General features: G+C 39.2%; 1 protein-coding gene across 10 annotated transcripts in view; it reads right to left on the reverse strand.

The window, feature by feature from the left end:
• Positions 1–18,535, reverse strand: part of SLC25A22 (solute carrier family 25 member 22) — a 75,722-nt gene that overhangs the window by 21,503 nt on the left and 35,684 nt on the right. For all 10 annotated transcript variants that reach the window (XM_087950803.1, XM_087950801.1, XM_087950810.1 and 7 more), the window contains 3 exons: positions 13,322–13,447; positions 8,329–8,384; positions 518–608 (listed from right to left, as the gene is read on the reverse strand). In XM_087950803.1, the coding sequence (XP_087806929.1) occupies positions 518–608; positions 8,329–8,384; positions 13,322–13,447 (273 nt within the window). The remainder of the gene's footprint in view (positions 1–517; positions 609–8,328; positions 8,385–13,321; positions 13,448–18,535) is intronic.

The following is an 18,535-nucleotide window of genomic DNA, read 5'->3' on the forward strand; positions in this document are numbered from 1 at the left end:
CTGGATTTGTTGTCTTGCTATACTGCTTAAAGTGTTTTGGTGAACTAGAAAACTGCATTTTTTTCACATTATCTATGTATTAAAAATATTGTCTTAATATAGAAGTTGGAATTTTATTAAGCTATAATAAGATGCATCAACAATCATACAAGAAATTAGCCTTGATTTACTTTTAGAACACCAAAGCAATAAATAGCAACCATTCCTGCCCTGGAATAAGGAGGATGTCGTATTTTGATAGTGTACCAAATAGGGCATGTCAAAAGCTGATAGTTTGTCCTACTCCCAAAAATATAAAAATTGCCTGTTCCGGAGTTGGGATGTATCCATTTCTATATTGTGGGCACAATAAAGCAGCTGAACTTTACAGGAGCAAAATCAACAGATACTTATGCTTAACTGTTCTATGAACTATAATCGGGAAAAATACACGATGGAGTAATAGTGACAAATCCCAGTTTAATCTTCTCATTTTTGTTGGAAATCATTATGTGCATACCGCCCACACTTCACTTACCCATCTTTGGCAAAATGGTACCTAAAGAAATCATTGGCAGCTAACTTGATGGCTTTTTCTGGAGTCACAAGTGTTAGATTCACTGCAGCCCCTGGACAAGAAAAAGAAGAGAACGCAGAGCTTTGTGATTTGAGGGATTTTAAATCATCTTTGCATGGTGACAATGAATTGTGCTCAAAACAAAAAGTGAGTCCTAGGCGTGGTATCTACATACAGGAAAAGGCATGTTATGATTGGCAGCCAGCAATTAGAGACAATAGTGCTGCCATTTATCTTCTTTCTTATATTGTGTCATAACTGTGCTACATAAAGACAGTTGTACATTCATATACTTGAAGACAGCTAAACTGCAGAGGAATTTTGTTAGCATCTTTTTTAAAGAGAAAGTACAAATCTTTCCCAACAGCTGATGGTTAATCCTTGGACAATGTAGGACTGTTGTCCCCAGTGCCATAGCTTCAACTGTAGAAATATAAACTGATATTTGCATTACATCTAACTGGAACAATCCCCCAATATGGCTGAATGACAATTCACATATCCCTTCCCACTAGCCCTGAAGATGGAAGCTACAGGAAAATTTTTATTTATTTATTTATATACATATATACATATACATATTTTATATATAATGAGTGAATGAATGTAAAGGGACCCAGGGTTTTTATTCATGTATTAGGACATATTTACAGGTTTGGGTTGAACCTGCACACAGTGAAGTCACTGCATTGAAAAATATATACACCTTTTCAAGACATGCAGTCCAAAGTCAAGCTTTGCAATTTAGAATCCAATTATGTTGCAAAATTCACTGGCAAACACCCCACCCACCCACCCCCCCGTTCTTCATTAGGTAAAGCCAGAAATAACCAGTGAGCATTCCAGAAACATTTATCTTGGCTCTGTTTTTGTTTGTTTGTTTGAATATACAAAATAGGTCAGCTTTGTCACCACATGTTAAAAGGAGTTGTTACTGTATTCCTTTCAAAACATTTTAACTCAGTCCACAATCCATGCACATTAATGGTAGATTCCTCCAATCTCCTTAAAAGAGATGAGTACAAACTGGAAAAACTACTTCAAATTTTATTTATTATGTATTTGTTCAGTGCCCTAAGCAAGCCACTTCAAACAACTTCAGTCCTCTCTTCCAAATAACGCTTGGGTCCTCCTTTAAAAAGGAGTTTTAGGGACTGCCAAAATCATGCATATTAAGGCTCACATATTTTTATTCCTCAGGAAACTCTACCTAAATATTCATATTTATCAGTAACATTTTCCTGTCAATGCAGGAAAATGCCTGACACCTGTTTGTTCTGAGTGAAATCTTGTTCAGGGGAAATTCTCTTTGCAGGAAAACACACCAGAGCGCCACTTTCAGCCAGTTCTGCTCCCTGGCATGTAGACAGCCTTTGACAGGGATATGGGAAAGAGGAACTCTATTGTATATAGAGAAACTAAAAACAAATCCCGGGGCTGCAGAAACAGCCCAAGCTGTGCCTGGCTTAGGGAGGACAAAGGAAAGGGGATTACTAATGCTAGGGTGACCCACTTTATTGAAATCACTCAGAGAAGAGAGTCCAGCATCTGCCAAGTCTTCTTTGTCTTTGGAACATTTTAATCTTTCATCTGCTCTATCCAACTATTTCACAAAGGGCCGTAATAACTAAATGGGAAGCTGGCAGTCCGCAAAGCAACTGTTGTCTCTAACGCAATTGTGATTTAGAAAGACACTGCTGCTTCTGTTGACAAATTGGCTATACAACTAAGAACTACATGCAACATTCATTCTTTTACTAGTCCTTCTCCTTCCCCAACAAGCCCATGCTAATGCTTCTAATTAAAATAAATAATGATTACATAATCTTTCTGGCATATACAACAGGACCATGAAGCACTGTTTTGCCTCTATTACTGAGACAACCCAAGGAAAATTCAACTGATGGTTAGTACACTTTAACAACCAATTATGAAGAGGTCTGCATAATCTAAAAACCTGCATGCTCCTGTACTTAATGCCATTTGTATGCTTCCCAGTGTCATTTTTTGAAAGATGGGTAGCTATATAGACTTGATAAATAAATACATACATACATACATATATACATTCATGCATACATAAATACCACAAGCTTCTTACTTTATGGGATTTTTGTTGTTTCAGCAACATCAGTTTCTATCAAAAATTAAGTCATTACTAGAATACAGAACTGTTTAGTGGGATAAAGATTAAAGTACAAGTTGTTAGAAATGTTAAAGATGCCCCAGAGGTTGCCAACTAGTGGCAAATCATTATATTATAGTGATTCTGATTCCTCCATTTCCACCATTAAGCTAAGATCACCAAGGATAACCCTCAAGAGAAAGTGCAGGCCATTAGACAAAAGTTTTTAAAATCTTTGCCTACAAATTTAGACAGTTCAAGGTTTAAGTATGAATGAACTTAACTGTCCCAGCAATAGTAATCACACTTACTTATATACCGCTTCACTGTGATTTTTACAGCCCTCTCTAAGCAGTTTATAGAGTCAGCATATTGCCCCCAACAATCTGGGTCCTCATTTTACTAATCTCGGAAGGATGGAAGGCTGAGTCAATTTTGAGCTGGTCAGAATTGAACTGCTGGCAGTCAGCAGAATTAGCCTGCATTACTGCATTCTAACCATTGTGCCACAAATGCCATTTATCAACAGCGAACTGGCATTAAAGCTAGTCTTCCGTAATGAGTGTAGACCAATGTTGCTTTAGAGCAGTGGTCGGGGAACAGGGGTAAATTACCCCAAATGGGGTAAACTGAAAATCCTGGGGTAATGAGGACGGTCGCTGGCGCGACCGTTCTCATTACCCCAGGCATTATTTCCGACATTCTGTTCGCCTTCGGTGAATGCTGCTGGGATCGGAAATCAAGGACACAAATGAGAGAAGGGGAGGGAGGAAGCAACGGAAGCCTGTCCTGCTCTCTGGCTCAGCAGCGGTTTCCTCCGCCTCATTCCTCTCTCAGTCGCTCTCTCGCCTCCACCAGCCCAGGAAGAAACTGCTTCAAAGAAGCCGGGGGTGGTGGCTTTTCCTGTCGGCGCAGCTCCTCCGAAGCGCCCGTTTTTACCCCCACCCGCCGCCAATCAATCCAATCAATTCTGCCTGCCTGCCTGCCTTCGTTTCTGGTAGTTTCGGAGCAGCTTCGGCTGAGAATAATAACTATTCGCCTCTTTTTCTCAGCCGGCTGCTCCGAAACTACCAGAAACGAAGGCAGGCAGGCAGAACGGAGCACTGGATTGAACCGCGGGCGGCGGGGCGGGGGGCGGGGTGAGCGGGCGCTTTGGGGAAGCTGCGCCGACAGGAAAAGCCACCCTGCCGGCTTCTTTGAAGCAGTTTCTTCCTGGGCTGGTGAGGAGTGAGAGAGCGACTGAGAGAGGAACGAGGCAGACACCTGAGGATGGGGCTGAGGGAGGGAGGGAGACACCTGAGGGATTGGGCTGAGGGAGGGAGGGAGGGAGACACCTGAGGGATGGGGCTGAGGGAGGAGGAGACACCTGAGGGATGGGGCTGAGGAGGGAGGGAGACACCTGAGGGATGGGGCTGAGGAGGGAGGGAGACACCTGAGGGATGAGGCTGAGGGAGGAGGGAGACACCTGAGGGATGGGGCTGAGGGAGGGAGGGAGACACCTGAGGGATGGGGCTGAGGGAGGGAGGGAGACACCTGAGGGATGGGGCTGAGGGAGGGAGGAGACACCTGAGGGATGAGGCTGAGGAGGGAGGGAGACACCTGAGGGATGGGGCTGATGAAGGCAGGGCCGAGAGGCGAGGCTTCTCAGCCGTCCTGCAGGGACTATCTGTCGCTCAGGGTTGCAATGAGGAGGCATTGGCGTTCCCTGAACTTGGTGGTTTGCTGGCAGGCGTTTTATTACCCGACTAGGTAACAACATCAGATGTTACCTAGTCAGATAATGAAACGTCTGCAAGCAAACCACCAAACTCGGACTCTTCCCCCTCCCCCGTTGAAGCTTTCAAAGTAATTTTAAATACATCCAATAACATTTTGAATTCAAATAGTGTATGATTTCCTTCCTTTCAAATCAAGGGGGTAACGTCGGCGTTTATAAAATTTTTGGGGGTAAAAGGTAAAAAAGTTCCTGACCCCTGCTTTAGAGGAAGGAGTGGGGATAAAAATAACAATCTGCCTCAAGAGTGAACAAGGGCTGGTGTTTTGATTCCCAAGCCCGTATGGTCAGGCAAGTATGCAATTTCCTAGTTTACATAGTTTGCAACATCTATGTGTGGGAAGAGGACAAGTTTGTGCCAATTTTTGCCTCTATTTGCATTTTTCAAGGTAAAAAAACAAAACAAAATGAAAATCCTAAACAAACCTAGCATCCCCTTTATATCAAAATGGTCTGGCGTTGGCTGTCTTATGCTGCAAATCCCTGGGTGGCACTTTGGGAGAGCACAAAGTAGATCAATAATGTGTACTGAATGGAAGAAAATTTCACTTTGTTTCCAGTAGCTAGAAATGGTTTACCCGTTCTGCTACAAATCCAGGGATGAGGAGGAGGTTATTCTTAGTAAGACGGCTGTCTGTCTTGCACGGTCTGCTTTGCAGCAGTTCTGTGCTATGGAAACAACTTGGCAAAGACAGCTCTTTGGCTGGTTCCCAATCCAAAAGAAGAAGAAGCTGAACAAGCTGGTGGGAAATTTCATGCAATTATTATTCACAAGCTGGTTCAAACAGATGACCTGCCAGTCTCTGAACTGCTATTCAGAAATAGCATTAGGAAGATGCATAAGAGGCTGCAAAGGAATCTAGCTTTTTCTAACAAGGCAGGAAGTTTTCAGTTTTTACTTTTCTGGATTTCCCACACTTACAAGAGAAGGCCCCATTCAAGCCTTCTTGTTTGTATTTCAGTGAGCTTGTATAGCAGAGGTGGCATTCAGCAGGTTCTGACCAGTTCTGGAGAATCGGTAGCGGAAATTTTGAGTAGTTTGGAGAACCGGCAAATACCACCTCTGACTGGCCCCACCCCCCATCTATTCTCTGGCTCCCGAGTCCCAGCTGATTGGCTGGGTCTTCTTTTGTTGCCCTGCACAGGAGAACTGAGCTGGAAAGCAGGTTAGTGGGATGGGGAGGGAATGGGGATTTTACAGTATGCTTCCCCTGCCACGTCCACCAAGCTACACTACACCCACCAAGCCACGCCTACAGAACCAGTAATAAATTTTTTTGAATCCCACCACTGCTGTACCGTGGTGAATCCCACCACTGTTGTAGTCCTCCACTTACAACAGTTCATTTAGTTACTGTTCAAAGTTACAACAGGACTGAAAAAAGTGACTTAAGACCATTTTTCACACTTATGACCTTTGTAACATCCCCATGGTCATGTGATCAAAGTTCAGGTGCTTGGCAACTGGTTCATGCTTATGATCATTGCTGTGTCATGTGATCACCTTTTGACAAACAAAAATTAAGGGGAAGCCAGATTCACTTTACAACCGTGTGACCAGGGGTGGGATTCTACCAGTTCTCACCTATTCGCTAGAACCGGTTGTTAACATTCTAAGCAGCTCGGAGAACCGGTTGTTAGAAGGAATTACTGGCCTAATCCTGTAAGGAAGGCAGGAAGGAAACATTCTGGTGTTGCTTACAGAAACTGCCTCTCCATTAACCCTTATTACATTATTGGCAGGACTAGACTTCCTGTCTCAGGAACTTCTCTGGAGTTTTTTTTCCTCCTTCGCTGACACTTTACTTGTGTGGAGTGACCATTCAAAGTTACAATGGCACTGAAAAAAGTGACTTATGACCATTTTTCACACTTACAACTGTTGCAGCATCCCCACAGTCATGAGAGGCCAGGCGAAGAGATGCGTGCCTCGATGTGAGTAATATTGAGTTGGCCATGCCCAGCCAATAACATGACTACCAAACCACACCCAACAACTAAGCCATGCCCACAGAACCGGTTGTTAAAAAATTTGAATCCCACCCCTGCGTGTGACCACCTTATCCAATGCAGTGATTCACTTAACAAGTGTGGCAATAAAGGTTGTAAAATAGGGCAAAATTCACTTAACAAATGTCTCACTTAACAACAGCAATTTCAGGTTTAATTGTGGTCGTAAGTGGAATACAAATCTGTACTCAATTTACCAACCTTTTGACCAAACTTTCTGTTGCTTGGCAAGGTGGTTGTTCAGTGAGCCATGCATGACTTTATGACCTTTTTTGCCATAGTCGTTAAGTGAATTGCTGGAGTTGTTAAGTGAATCATGCAGTCAATCAGCAAATCCAGCCTCCCTGATTGACTTTGCTTGTTGGAAGCCCACTGGGAAGGTGATAAATGGTGATCACACAATGATCCCGAAATTGTCATAAATACATGCCTGTTGCTGTGATCACATGACCATGGGGATACTGTGATGGTTGTAAGTGGGAGGACTGGTTGTAAGTCACTTTTTTCAGAACTATTGTAAAATTGGAATGGCTGCCAACCTGTACTTTTTACTCTCAGTTAGTTGCTTCACTGCCCTGATCATAGATACTCAACCTAGACAGTAACAATTAAACTGAACTCAAGTGTCATTAAAAATAAGTATTCACTCTATGCACCAGCCCTCCAGATAGTTAAAAAAGTTTGACATTACCAGGTACTTCTAATGCCACTCCCTGTTTTCCTTTTCTGAGAAGCTACAAAAGAGCTGTTGCAGCATTGTTTCAAAGATCATTAAAACAGGATACGGATTTATGTAATCAAATCTGAAAAGTAACTTTATCTATGCTACCCAATGCTGCAGAGTAAGCTATGGCACTCTGGTTTGCTGCATAACCTCTTCTGAGAAACAGATAAAAATGTTTACTCTTGCAAATCTTTAGTACTGTAAACTAAATGATATTCCAAAAGTAGCTACACCCTTCTCATTACAGGAATTACTTCAAGGTTTATAGCTGTTTGAACTGAAACTATGTGCCTCTAATCTTAGAATATACCGTTAAATGAAGGTGTGCCAAGACAGACAGAAGGTAAATTAGCTAATGTAATATGCATAATATATTTCTTCTACTCTGTATACACAAATGTCTGCTGCTACAAAACCTTTCCAGTTTTAACAGATGTATGGTGAGTAGATCGGCAAGCAGAGGGATGAGAAAATATTCATTTACCAAATTTCAGCTTCTCGTGAGGTTGTAAAAAGTCACAAGATTTTATCCAGAAAAAAAGAAAAAACCCTCCAGCATTTCTAACATCAAAAATTAAGTTCGGGAATTTGCTGTTTCTCAATTATTGTCTGTATTGACATGTGGGAAACAGGACAAATTATTAAAAGTCAACAGATTTTTTTTTAATAACAAATAATTTTTATAACAACAAACACAGTTGGTATATGAAATGATTTTATCAAAAAATGGCATGTGTATAATATATTCAGGTTAATTTGCTTTCTAAAGTTGTGATTAATATTAATGAAAGTAATTGAATTAACATTTTCCTTTTAAAAAAATCCATATTTCAAATTGCCAGCCTGATGTACGTAAGTTATATAAAGTTTTCTCATACCTATGTCGTGACCAAAAAAAACCCTGAATTGTAATTCATAAAGCAATGTCTGTTGATCTTTATTTCACATTTGAAAAATTAAGCCATGATAGGCAATCTTTTCCTGGTTGCCACCTAGAATCCCTTCTAAATCACCGCATTTCAGTGGTAAGAAACACTAATTGCTATAAAGCAGTTAAATGCCTTAACGGCTAAAGCAACATTTTCAATAAGAATTCTTTCTGGAATTAATTATTTGTGACCATGAAATGAAATACTGACCTCTGTACATCCCAAAATATCCTTCAGACCGGATTGTTTTAATAAGGCAGTCAGACCTGTTGGAAAGATGGAAGAAGCAAAGAGTTATTAGTCATTAATATACTAAAAAATATACTAGAATAATAGAGTTGGAAGGGACCTTGATAGTCTTCTATTCCAGTGGTCACCAACTGGTGGGCTGTGGCCCACTGGTGGTCTGCGGGAAAATTTTGGTGGTCCGCACAGAAATGTCACCCCCAGAGCACCCCCCCAATGCAATTAATCCAGGCTGCGCAGGAACACATGGCCCATGGCCTCCCTGCCCACTCACTCCTTACCTGGCAAACTTACCTGGCAAACTTGCCTGCTAAGTTCCTATTTTTCCTTTTTTTCCCCCCTACCATCAGCTGTTCTGCTGTGCCGGGAGATTTAGAATAGCTAGAAAGCAAGAAATCATTGGACTTCTTGCTTTCTAGCTAAACTTTAGATCTTCGGCTCTGCTTTTAAGCAGAGCCAAACCTCCCTTAAGACTGAACGTTCTATTATTCAGTTGCAGACTCAGATAGCCGATGGCAGAAAACAGATCTCTAAGTGAATCTGTGATTCTATGAGCAACTCAATCTGCCTGCCTGCTTTGCCTGATTTTGGATAAAAGTTGCTCTTTTTTAAATAAAAAATTCCATATTTACATAAATATTTATAATACTTACATACAAGCCCAGCCAGTCACATGACCACCAAGCCACACCCACAAATTACCCCACAAAGAACCGGTTGTTAAGAATTTTGAATCCCACCCTTGCCTCTGTGTGTTTGTGTGTGTGTGTATGAAAGAGAAAGAGAGGGGGAGAGGGGGTTAGATCAGATCTCTCTCTCTTTCTCTTTCTCTCTCTCTCTCTCACACACACACACCAACGTCAGCAAGCCACCGTCAGTCAAAATTCATATTAGTGGTCCCCAGGATTTAAAATTATGAGTTTGGTGGTCTCTGAAGTCCAAAAGGTTGACGACCCCTGTTCTATCCAACCCCTTGCTCAGGCAGGAAACCCAATACCATTTCAGACAAATGGTTGTCTAATCCTTTCTTAAAGACTTTCAGTGTTGGAGCACCCACAATTTCTGGAGGCAAATTGTTCCACTGATTAATTGTTCTGTCAGAATGTTCTCCTTAGTTCTAGGTTGCTTCTCTCCTTGATTAGTTTCTACCCAATGCTTCTTGTCCTGCCCTCAGGTGCTTTGGAGAATAGATTGATTCTCTCTTCTTTATGGCAGCCCCTGAGATATTGGAACACTGCTATCGTGTCTCCCCTAGTCCTTCTTTTAAATTAAACTGAACATACCCAATTCCAGCAACTGTTCTTCATATGTTTTAACCTCCAGTTCCCTAATCATCTTTGTTGCTGTTCTCGGCACTCTTTCTAGAGGCTCAACATCTTTTTTACATCATGGTGACCAAAACTGTTCAACCTTCTCAAAATCAGGATACTCCTCATGTGGAACGATAACTGCCACCCACATAACCAGTTGACTGGACTTGCAATACAGCATGTATGAGAGCAAACAGATTGGAAAGGTTGTGCCAACAGTTTCAGTGTCTAGATGCCAGGCTGTCATATGCAGGGAAAGGAAGGGAAATAGTGGTACTTGTTCAGACTGTAAATAGCATGAAAGTCATCCTGAGACATGCTTCAATTTGACAGCACTGCTGAGCTAGTTGGCTCCCAATGACAAATTCTTCATTCAATATCAGAACACAAACTCCTCCCTTTCCTAATGTATGTCTTGACACGGAACACGAGTTTCTAAGTTACAGGGTTTGCACTATGATGTCACAGTGTACATTCTGTCACTTGCCATCTCTTGATTTCCCTCAGTACATGCCTACATTGGAAAACTCTCTAACAACATTATACCAATGCCAAAATGTCATTCTTGTTTTCAACTTGTTTTAAAACAGCTCCTCTTTGATAAGAGTTTATAGAAACCCTTAAAAAAAATAACAAAAAATCAAGCCCAGGTAAATAAGAACATTTCACTCTCAAGAATAATTTTCTTTTCATAAGAAACATCAATTCCTTTGAGAAATATTGGAAGCTAAATAAAAATAGCCATAAGCAAAGTGTTTTCCCCAGCCACCTATTTGCTGAAACTTTGGGTCATATAACCTTGATGAATGATTCTTTTCATACTTGAGTAGACTTCAAATATGTAGTCTTCAAAAATCCTTTGCATGCTAAGTGTTCTAATTTTAGGTAAATCATATATATTATAAGCAGGATATTTCTTTCTTTAAAAAATAATTTTACAAGTTGACCATTTTTGTAGCAACAGAATAATTATTTGAATTTAACAGGGACTCTTGTTGGAACACAGGCTCTTGAATATAAGCAGAATGAAGACAATTTTGGAGGGAGTTAGAGAAAGAAAGAAAGAAAAAACATTAAGTTTCCTTTGTCTCATAAATGCAGAGGGATTAACAGCAGGCCAGGTGAGAAAGAGAGGCAGAGGAAGTGTATGAAGACCCTTCTCATCTATATCTCACCATTTTCCTCAGTGCCAAAAGGCTCATAAGTGCAAAGAGATGATGATCTCCAAAATCAGTTTTATAATAAAGCCTGAAGACCATTTTTCTGTAGCCTGGAAATACCTGATGTGATAATGTAATTTGTTTAGCAGGCTGAAATTTATCTTCCCATCTGTCACTAGAGCATGTGTCAGGGGAGCTGTAGTCAACAGATTCAAATAAACAAAGCTCTTTTTAAAGTTCCCACTCCATTGCTTCTCTCATGTTGTGTATTAACCATCTTTGATTGTCAGCATTGACTGCATTAATCCTTCAATGACCTTGCTGCTTGAAACATGAAAGGGCAAGACCCAGGCAAATGGAATGATTTTTTAAAATGTTTTTTATCCTACAATAATCCTGGGAGATAAATCAGGCTGAGGAAATGAGTAGCCCAAAATAGACCCAGTGATCTTATGCTGATGACTAAATGGGAAATAGAACTCGGTCGAAAGTGGAAACTTTTATCCATTTTGTCCAGATATAAGCTGATGACGACTTCAATTGGCACATCCAACCAATATCCTTTAGGCATGTTGATTATATCACGTGACCATGTAAAAATTATCATAAATTAGATATTTGGAAATCATGAAATGTTTTCCGTGTTCAGCTCATGATGCTTGACTGTGCTGTACAATCATGGGCTACTTTCAAGGCAGATACAACTCTAAATATTTCCCTGAATTTTTAAAAATGTTTCAAGTATATCTGAAGCTCTGCATTGAGGAATCTGATAAGGAAATATCTTGGAAACGATGACCCAATGGGTCATGGGCTGTCTAGTATACTAATGCACAGATGGTTCCAGATTGTACTCAGAGAGAGCTCAACTTTTCTTCAGTAGACTAGAAGGGGTGCTAAAGGTTCAGCCCTGGGCTCCATACTTTTTAATAGCTTTATGGATGACTTGAGGATGACTTGGAGAGAATACTTATTAAATTAGATCTGTAGGTGAAATAAAAAGGGATGGGGGTAAAATAATTTGGTGTAATGGTCAGTATACCAAGCTAGAAACCAAGAAATTGTGATTCTAGTCCTGTCTTAGGCACAAAGTGAGTTGAGTGACCTTGGGCCAGTCATACTCTCTCAGCCCTAGAACAAGGCAAGAAAAAGTCATTTCTAAAAAAATCCTTGCCAAGAAAACTGCAGGGACTTGTCCAGGCAGTCATCATGAGTCAAAACTGATTTAAGAGTAGGAGGAGGATTCAGACAAATTTAAGGCTTGAGGATGACAGGGGGCTACAAATTATGTCTGATGAAAGAGACTGAAGGAATTGGGAATGTTTAGCTTTGAGAAGAAAAAAACCAATGAATAGGATATGAGAATACTCTTCAAGGATTTGAATGAATATCGGAGAGAAGACAGTCATTAGCGATTTATATGTGTTGGAATAGAACTGGGAGAAAATCCAAGCTCAGTCCACAATTAGCTATGAAAACTCAGTGGATAACTCTGAGCTAGTCTTTTTCTCTCAGCCCAACCTACCTCACAGGTAGGTTGTTATGGGGGCAGAAGGAAGGGACATCCCTTTCAAAGCTCCTAGAGAAAAGGGTTAGGGCATAGGAATAAAATCAAATAAATAATTATGCTGAATCATCCTAGACCTAGAGAATAGAACATTAATCAATTAAGATACAGGAAGGGAGATTTTAATTGATTGTGAGGAAGGATTTCTTAGTACAGTTAAATTAATTACTCTGAGAGAGGGTAAGAGAACCAGTAAGGCAACAGGCAAGAAAACATGGGACTCTTGAGTTCTAATCCAGTGTAACGTATGAAAGGCAGTGAGATGACTTTGGGCCAGTAACTCTCTTTCAGCCCAACCCATCTCATAGGGCTACTGTTGTGAGGAAAATACAAGGAGAAAAGAATATTATATATGTTTTTTCCCTTCAGTTATTTAATAAAGGCAGTATAACAATCCGATAAAGAAACAAATTTCTTTATTTGTTTATTACATGTGCATTTACAAGTATTCCAATAGTGAATGGCAAACACCAGATTTGTTCATCTGTCACTGTTGCTTCAATATGGATTCTTGCACAAAGCAGAGTTGGATTCAGTGGCTAGAATGATTGCTTCCATGGTTATTTTATTTTATTTTATTTTATTTATTATTTATTAAAATTTATTATAGATACCCAATGGGTTAAATGGGTTATGTCTCTTTCAATGATAAAGAAAAAATGTCCCTCATAGGCACCCAACTCTTAAGGTTATTATAAATTACTATAATAACTCTAAAAAATACCTTTCAATTAACCAAAACACTGATGCAATGTTGGTAACTATCTTCGGATTGAGGTTGTTACAAAAATTTGCAGCCTGGAGAATCTCAGTAAACAGCTCCGCAGGATTTTTGTGCAAATATTACAGTTCACGCAAAGGAACAAGTGATTAAAAAATAAGAATGCTTTCTTTTCTCTTTAAATCTGTGGGATACTTACATACTGGTGTACATCCTGTGGCCATTCTGTTGGTTCTGTAAACGTGTTTTTGCCAAGTCAATAGGAAACACACAGGTGACCCCAATGAGCCCAGCTATGCCTCCATTGATCAGCTTGGCAGGTAAACTGTAAGAAAAAGAGCACAAAGGTTCATTCCCAAGATAATAGCAAACCAGCCACAAAAGGCAGGAGAAATGCCAGGTTGCAGCATCTTAAATATTTTGGTACTTTCCCAGCAAGTTTCATAGACTGGAGACTACTAAATCAGAACTATATCTGATGAAGGGGGAACCTGCTTTTGGCAGGTTGTTATATTTCAGTTTATCACTTGACTCAAAACTGACTGTGTTACAAAAGACTTAACCTTTTCAAACACTAACCCTGTTAATTCAAGAACATTTTATGTTCTCTGTATGTGTAGTTATTTCCTTTAACTTCATTTGTCTGAAATCTTTTTGTAACATTTCTGAAAATCCACCCTCCAATGGTATATAAAGCTTGGATCTCATATTTATTTCCACAAGGCCACAGAAGTTAAGAATGTAGATAATGGTAGGCTCCCCTACTGTACTACCGTGATTTCCTTTTGCTTAACCTTAAAAGTTTAATAAGTCAAATTTAGCTACATACAATACTGTGCCCAAAATGTTATGGTTTACAACCCACAATAGCTATATATTAAGTCAAACTCAACAAACCACACTATAGGTTAGTGTAATTTATAAACCCATATAAAAGATTATAAAACTCCCAATGTTTTCATTTTCAAATAGATAATAATAATTTCCTTCAGTCAAGTTTGACTTCCTACTAATGATATGGCTACCTCACCAAGATTGTTAGGTGCTTTGAATGATGAGCTTACGCTTAAGACACCCCATTGAGTTCAATGAAAGTTAACTCTCAGACAAGCTTGTAACTCTCAAATCAGCATTATTGACTTGACTTTCAAATATAATGGCCAAGATTAGAGGGCCAATCTCTAAAAGGGAGAAAGAAAAGATACCAGCCTCAGAAAGTGTAGCATATTCTGCTCAGCCTGAATCAAGATTATTTACTGGATGGGAAAAGGCAGAGGGAGACAAGAGGGCAAATTCAGGCAGTTGGTTAAAGAACTCTGAGGATTTTCAAAATACAGACAGTTGGAGGTGTATCATGTGGATTTGTAAGACAAGACAAAACCTGTGGGAGTTTGTAGGTCAAATAAGGACTTCATAAAATATGACTTGTCCTCCAGATCAGTCACTATACCATCTAAACTATCTTGGGTCACCTCGGAAATTTAAAAGATTAGAAAAACATCTCAGAGTACATATTCTGGTGTGAATCTATTCTCTTGCTCAAATCTTATAAAACTGATTAGAAAATATTCCTGCATACAATATAGAGCTGTTAATCTTAACATGAGCCTAAATTTAAAATAAGAAGAAATCAAATACTAGTTTCATTTGGAACACTTGATGCTTGTATCAAATACAGGAACTATTTAATATTTGTTTATGACCAGCATGCTATTCCGTATTTATAGTTCTTAATAATTCTATAATTAGTTCTATAATTATATATATATATCAAAAATAAATACCAACCAGCTAAACACCTCATGGAACTAACAAAACACTGCTTAACCAACACATATTTCATATACAAAGGACAAAGATACAAGCAAATTGAAGGAGCCCCTATGGGATCACCACTGTTACCCGTCATTGCAAACCTGCTCATGGAAGAATTCGAATCCAGAGCCCTAGCTAATGCCACCCACAAACCCAAACTATGGTTAAGATACATCGATGACACATTCGTGATTTGGCCCCATGGAAAAGAAAACCTAAACAATTTCCTAACACACCTAAACAGCACACACCCCAAAATCAAGTTCACCTTGGAAACTGAAACAAACAAACAACTACCATTCCTAGATGTACTAATCTACAAAAAAACAGATGGCACACTAGGACACACCATATACCAGAAGAAAACACACACCAACCGCTACCTCAACGCCCAATCCCACCACCACCCAGCACAGATAAACTCCGTGGCCAAAACACTAATCACCAGAACCAAACGCCTGGCAGACAAGACACACATAAAGACTGAACTATGCACCCTGACTAAAGTACTGACAGCCAACGGCTTCCACAAAAGCAGAATCACTGGCTTGATCCACAAAAACACACTGAGACATAATGGAGACCTAGAAGATGAACAGACCTATGGAACAGCTGTCCTGCCCTACATAAGAGGTACTACAGACAAAATCAGTAAGATACTACACAGGCATCACATCAAGACTGCCTTCAAAACAGACAGAAAAATAGCAGCCATCCTAAGAAACCCCAAAGATAAAATTCACCTGGAAAACCAAGGCATATATGAAGTCCCCTGTGCATCATGTCCTGGCACATACATTGGACAGACCAATAGAAGAATAAGTACCCGCCTGGATGAACACAAAAATGCAGTTAAAAAGCTGGAATACACTTCCTCACTAGTCCAACACATGAAAGCCACAGGTCATAGCATCAACTTCAATGGCACCAAAACCCTAGCCACTGTAGAAAACCCCAGCCACAGAATCATCAGAGAAGCTATAGAGATTGAAAAAAGACCTGAAAGCATGAATAGAAGAGATGATTCCACCAGACTGTCAATTATCTGGAAGCCTGCACTCTCAAACAAAAAAATCTCCACACCACTAGCCAGGCAAACACCTGGGCACAAACAGATCCCCCCTGATACCTCCAGCTCAAACACACCCCAACCAGGCACCCAGATGAAACCTAGCTTCCTAATAAATTATAGCCGTCCATTTACTCAGAGCCAAGCTGCACTAAAGGCCTCCAATAAAGGAATACAATGTTGCCAGTCAATCAAGACACAAAAAGAGCCACAAAACAGACAGAAGATATTAGGAACACCAATCAAGCAGAACACAGCAAATTCCAAGACCAATAAACACAGACCAAGACTCCCAACCAATCAGGATGAAGAAAAAACCATTCTGGCACAGCAGTAGGCTGCCCCAAATTTAAAACTGAAACGGCTGTGATAGTCTGACTCACAGATGAACACAATACAGAAGCCTGATGATGGCAGATGAGATTCTGCCGAAACGTTGCTACAACTTTAAAAGCACAACTATAATAACGTGGGAAAATACCCGAACAAAGCTGAAAACCGTATGTATGTATGTATGTATGTATGTATGTATGTATGTATGTATGGTAGGTATTCAGCTTTGTTCGGATATTTTCCCACGTCATTATAGTTGTGCTTTTAAAGTTGTAGCAACGTTTCGGCAGAATCTCATCTGCCATCATCAGGCTTCTGTATTGTGTTCGTCTGTGGGGCTTCAGTTCGTCCTGTCAAGCTTCAATACAGAAGCCTGATGATGAGATTCTGCCGAAACGTTGCTACAACTTTAAAAGCACAACTACAATGACGTGGGAAAATACCCAAAGCTGAATACCATACATGTAAGTACCCGCGAAAACTTCACACACACACACACACACACACACACACACACATATATTCATATTCTGCATTTTTTTAAAAATTATCCAAATCAAAAAAGGTACCAGTACAAAGAATTGGTAATTCTCTTACAACTGCACATCTTCTTGTAGTCATCTGTACATTTATAAATATGGTAATTTGTGTATGTAAAATCCCATTCAGAACCTTCTAGAGTTCTTGTAGGAGCCCAATCACCCTACAACCAGTATAACACCTACCAACATCTACAAACAAATTCCTAAGACTAATGCAGGAACAATAAAATTACCATGAGATATGCAGAGTTAGTGGACAGGTTGTAGAAACATCTGCCTGCATTCACTGTCTGATCAAAAGTTGATCCATCAATGCTTGTCTTGAGAGAAAATTAATTTATGGAGCCATTCTTGAAAAAGAATATGATAATTGTGGAGCTATGCAGAATAGAATTTTTTTTTTTTAAAAAAAACAAGTTTTATTTTCAAGACAAACAATACATAGATACACATAAAACAAAACATAAAAGCATAAAAAATCTCTTATCTGAAAGTTGATTAGTCCCGGGTTAAAACTCTTGGTACAGACACAAATTCAAATTCATATTCATTTTACATACCATTTCATATCTTATTAACATTTTCAGATTTCTATATGTCTTCTCCTCTCCTTTAAATTTTCTCAATTTTATTTTATTTTATTTATCTCCTCTCAATTCTTATCATAATATTTATTATTCTTTGTCTGTTCTATTCCAGCCAGCCCTTTATTTTCCTTCTTAAAAAAAAGAAAAACTTCTCCTGTACACTATATGGAGTATGATGCCTTTATCTCTTTCCCCTACATTTGTAATACTTAATATAAAACACATGACATATATTGGGATTCTGTCTGGTACATTCTAAAATTATACTATATTATCAAAAATAATACATATCTATTCATTAGTATTAATATTCATTCATGTCTTAAACATTTAAATCATTACTTTTCAATTAAATCACATACTTTTATGGGAGCCCTATTTTCCATAGTTATATATTATATCCCTCATCATATATTATAGCTCATTATTTCATTAAAAAGTACCTCCTTCTTCTACTTCAATTCTCATTTCACAAGAAATTTCGCTAGTATACCATATTCTAATCATTAATATTAACAATCATTTATATCTGTTAGGGATAACATTGTTTACCCTAACTGGTTTGGGTAAAAATAATAAATAAGGTATCATGGTTTGTTAGTTAAAGTGTGTGTAACTTTAACTGCAAGAATGTAATTAAGGGTGTGGTTGTAAGAAGCGAGGCAATTGCAGCTCGCTCTCTCTGGCTTACTGATCCCCAATTACTGGAAGGATTGATGACTGCGTTTTTGCTGGAACGGGGAGAGAAAAACGAGTGTTGATTTTTCTCAACGGAGAGAAGATAAAGATTGGACTGATTTATTGTAAGTGAACTGACATTGGCTATTCAACACGGACTTTGCAAATAGAGTATCCCCGATAAGACTTGACTGAAATTGATATATGACTAATGGACCGTTACATACGACTATGCTATAATTCTTAAATGGAATAAACTATATTTTTGATAGCACAAGCGTATCTGTATTTTTACTGCGTGTTAACTAGAAAACTTATCTCACACATTTACCTGTCTTCCTATCTGACTTCGCTGTACATTCTGTTTAGTTTGTTTTCCTTAACACCCG

The sequence above is a fragment of the Notechis scutatus genome, chromosome 1 (assembly GCF_049901735.1).
Source record: "Notechis scutatus isolate UNSWTSFEM ecotype Mainland chromosome 1, rNotScu1.2, whole genome shotgun sequence".
Lineage (NCBI taxonomy): Eukaryota > Metazoa > Chordata > Lepidosauria > Squamata > Elapidae > Notechis > Notechis scutatus.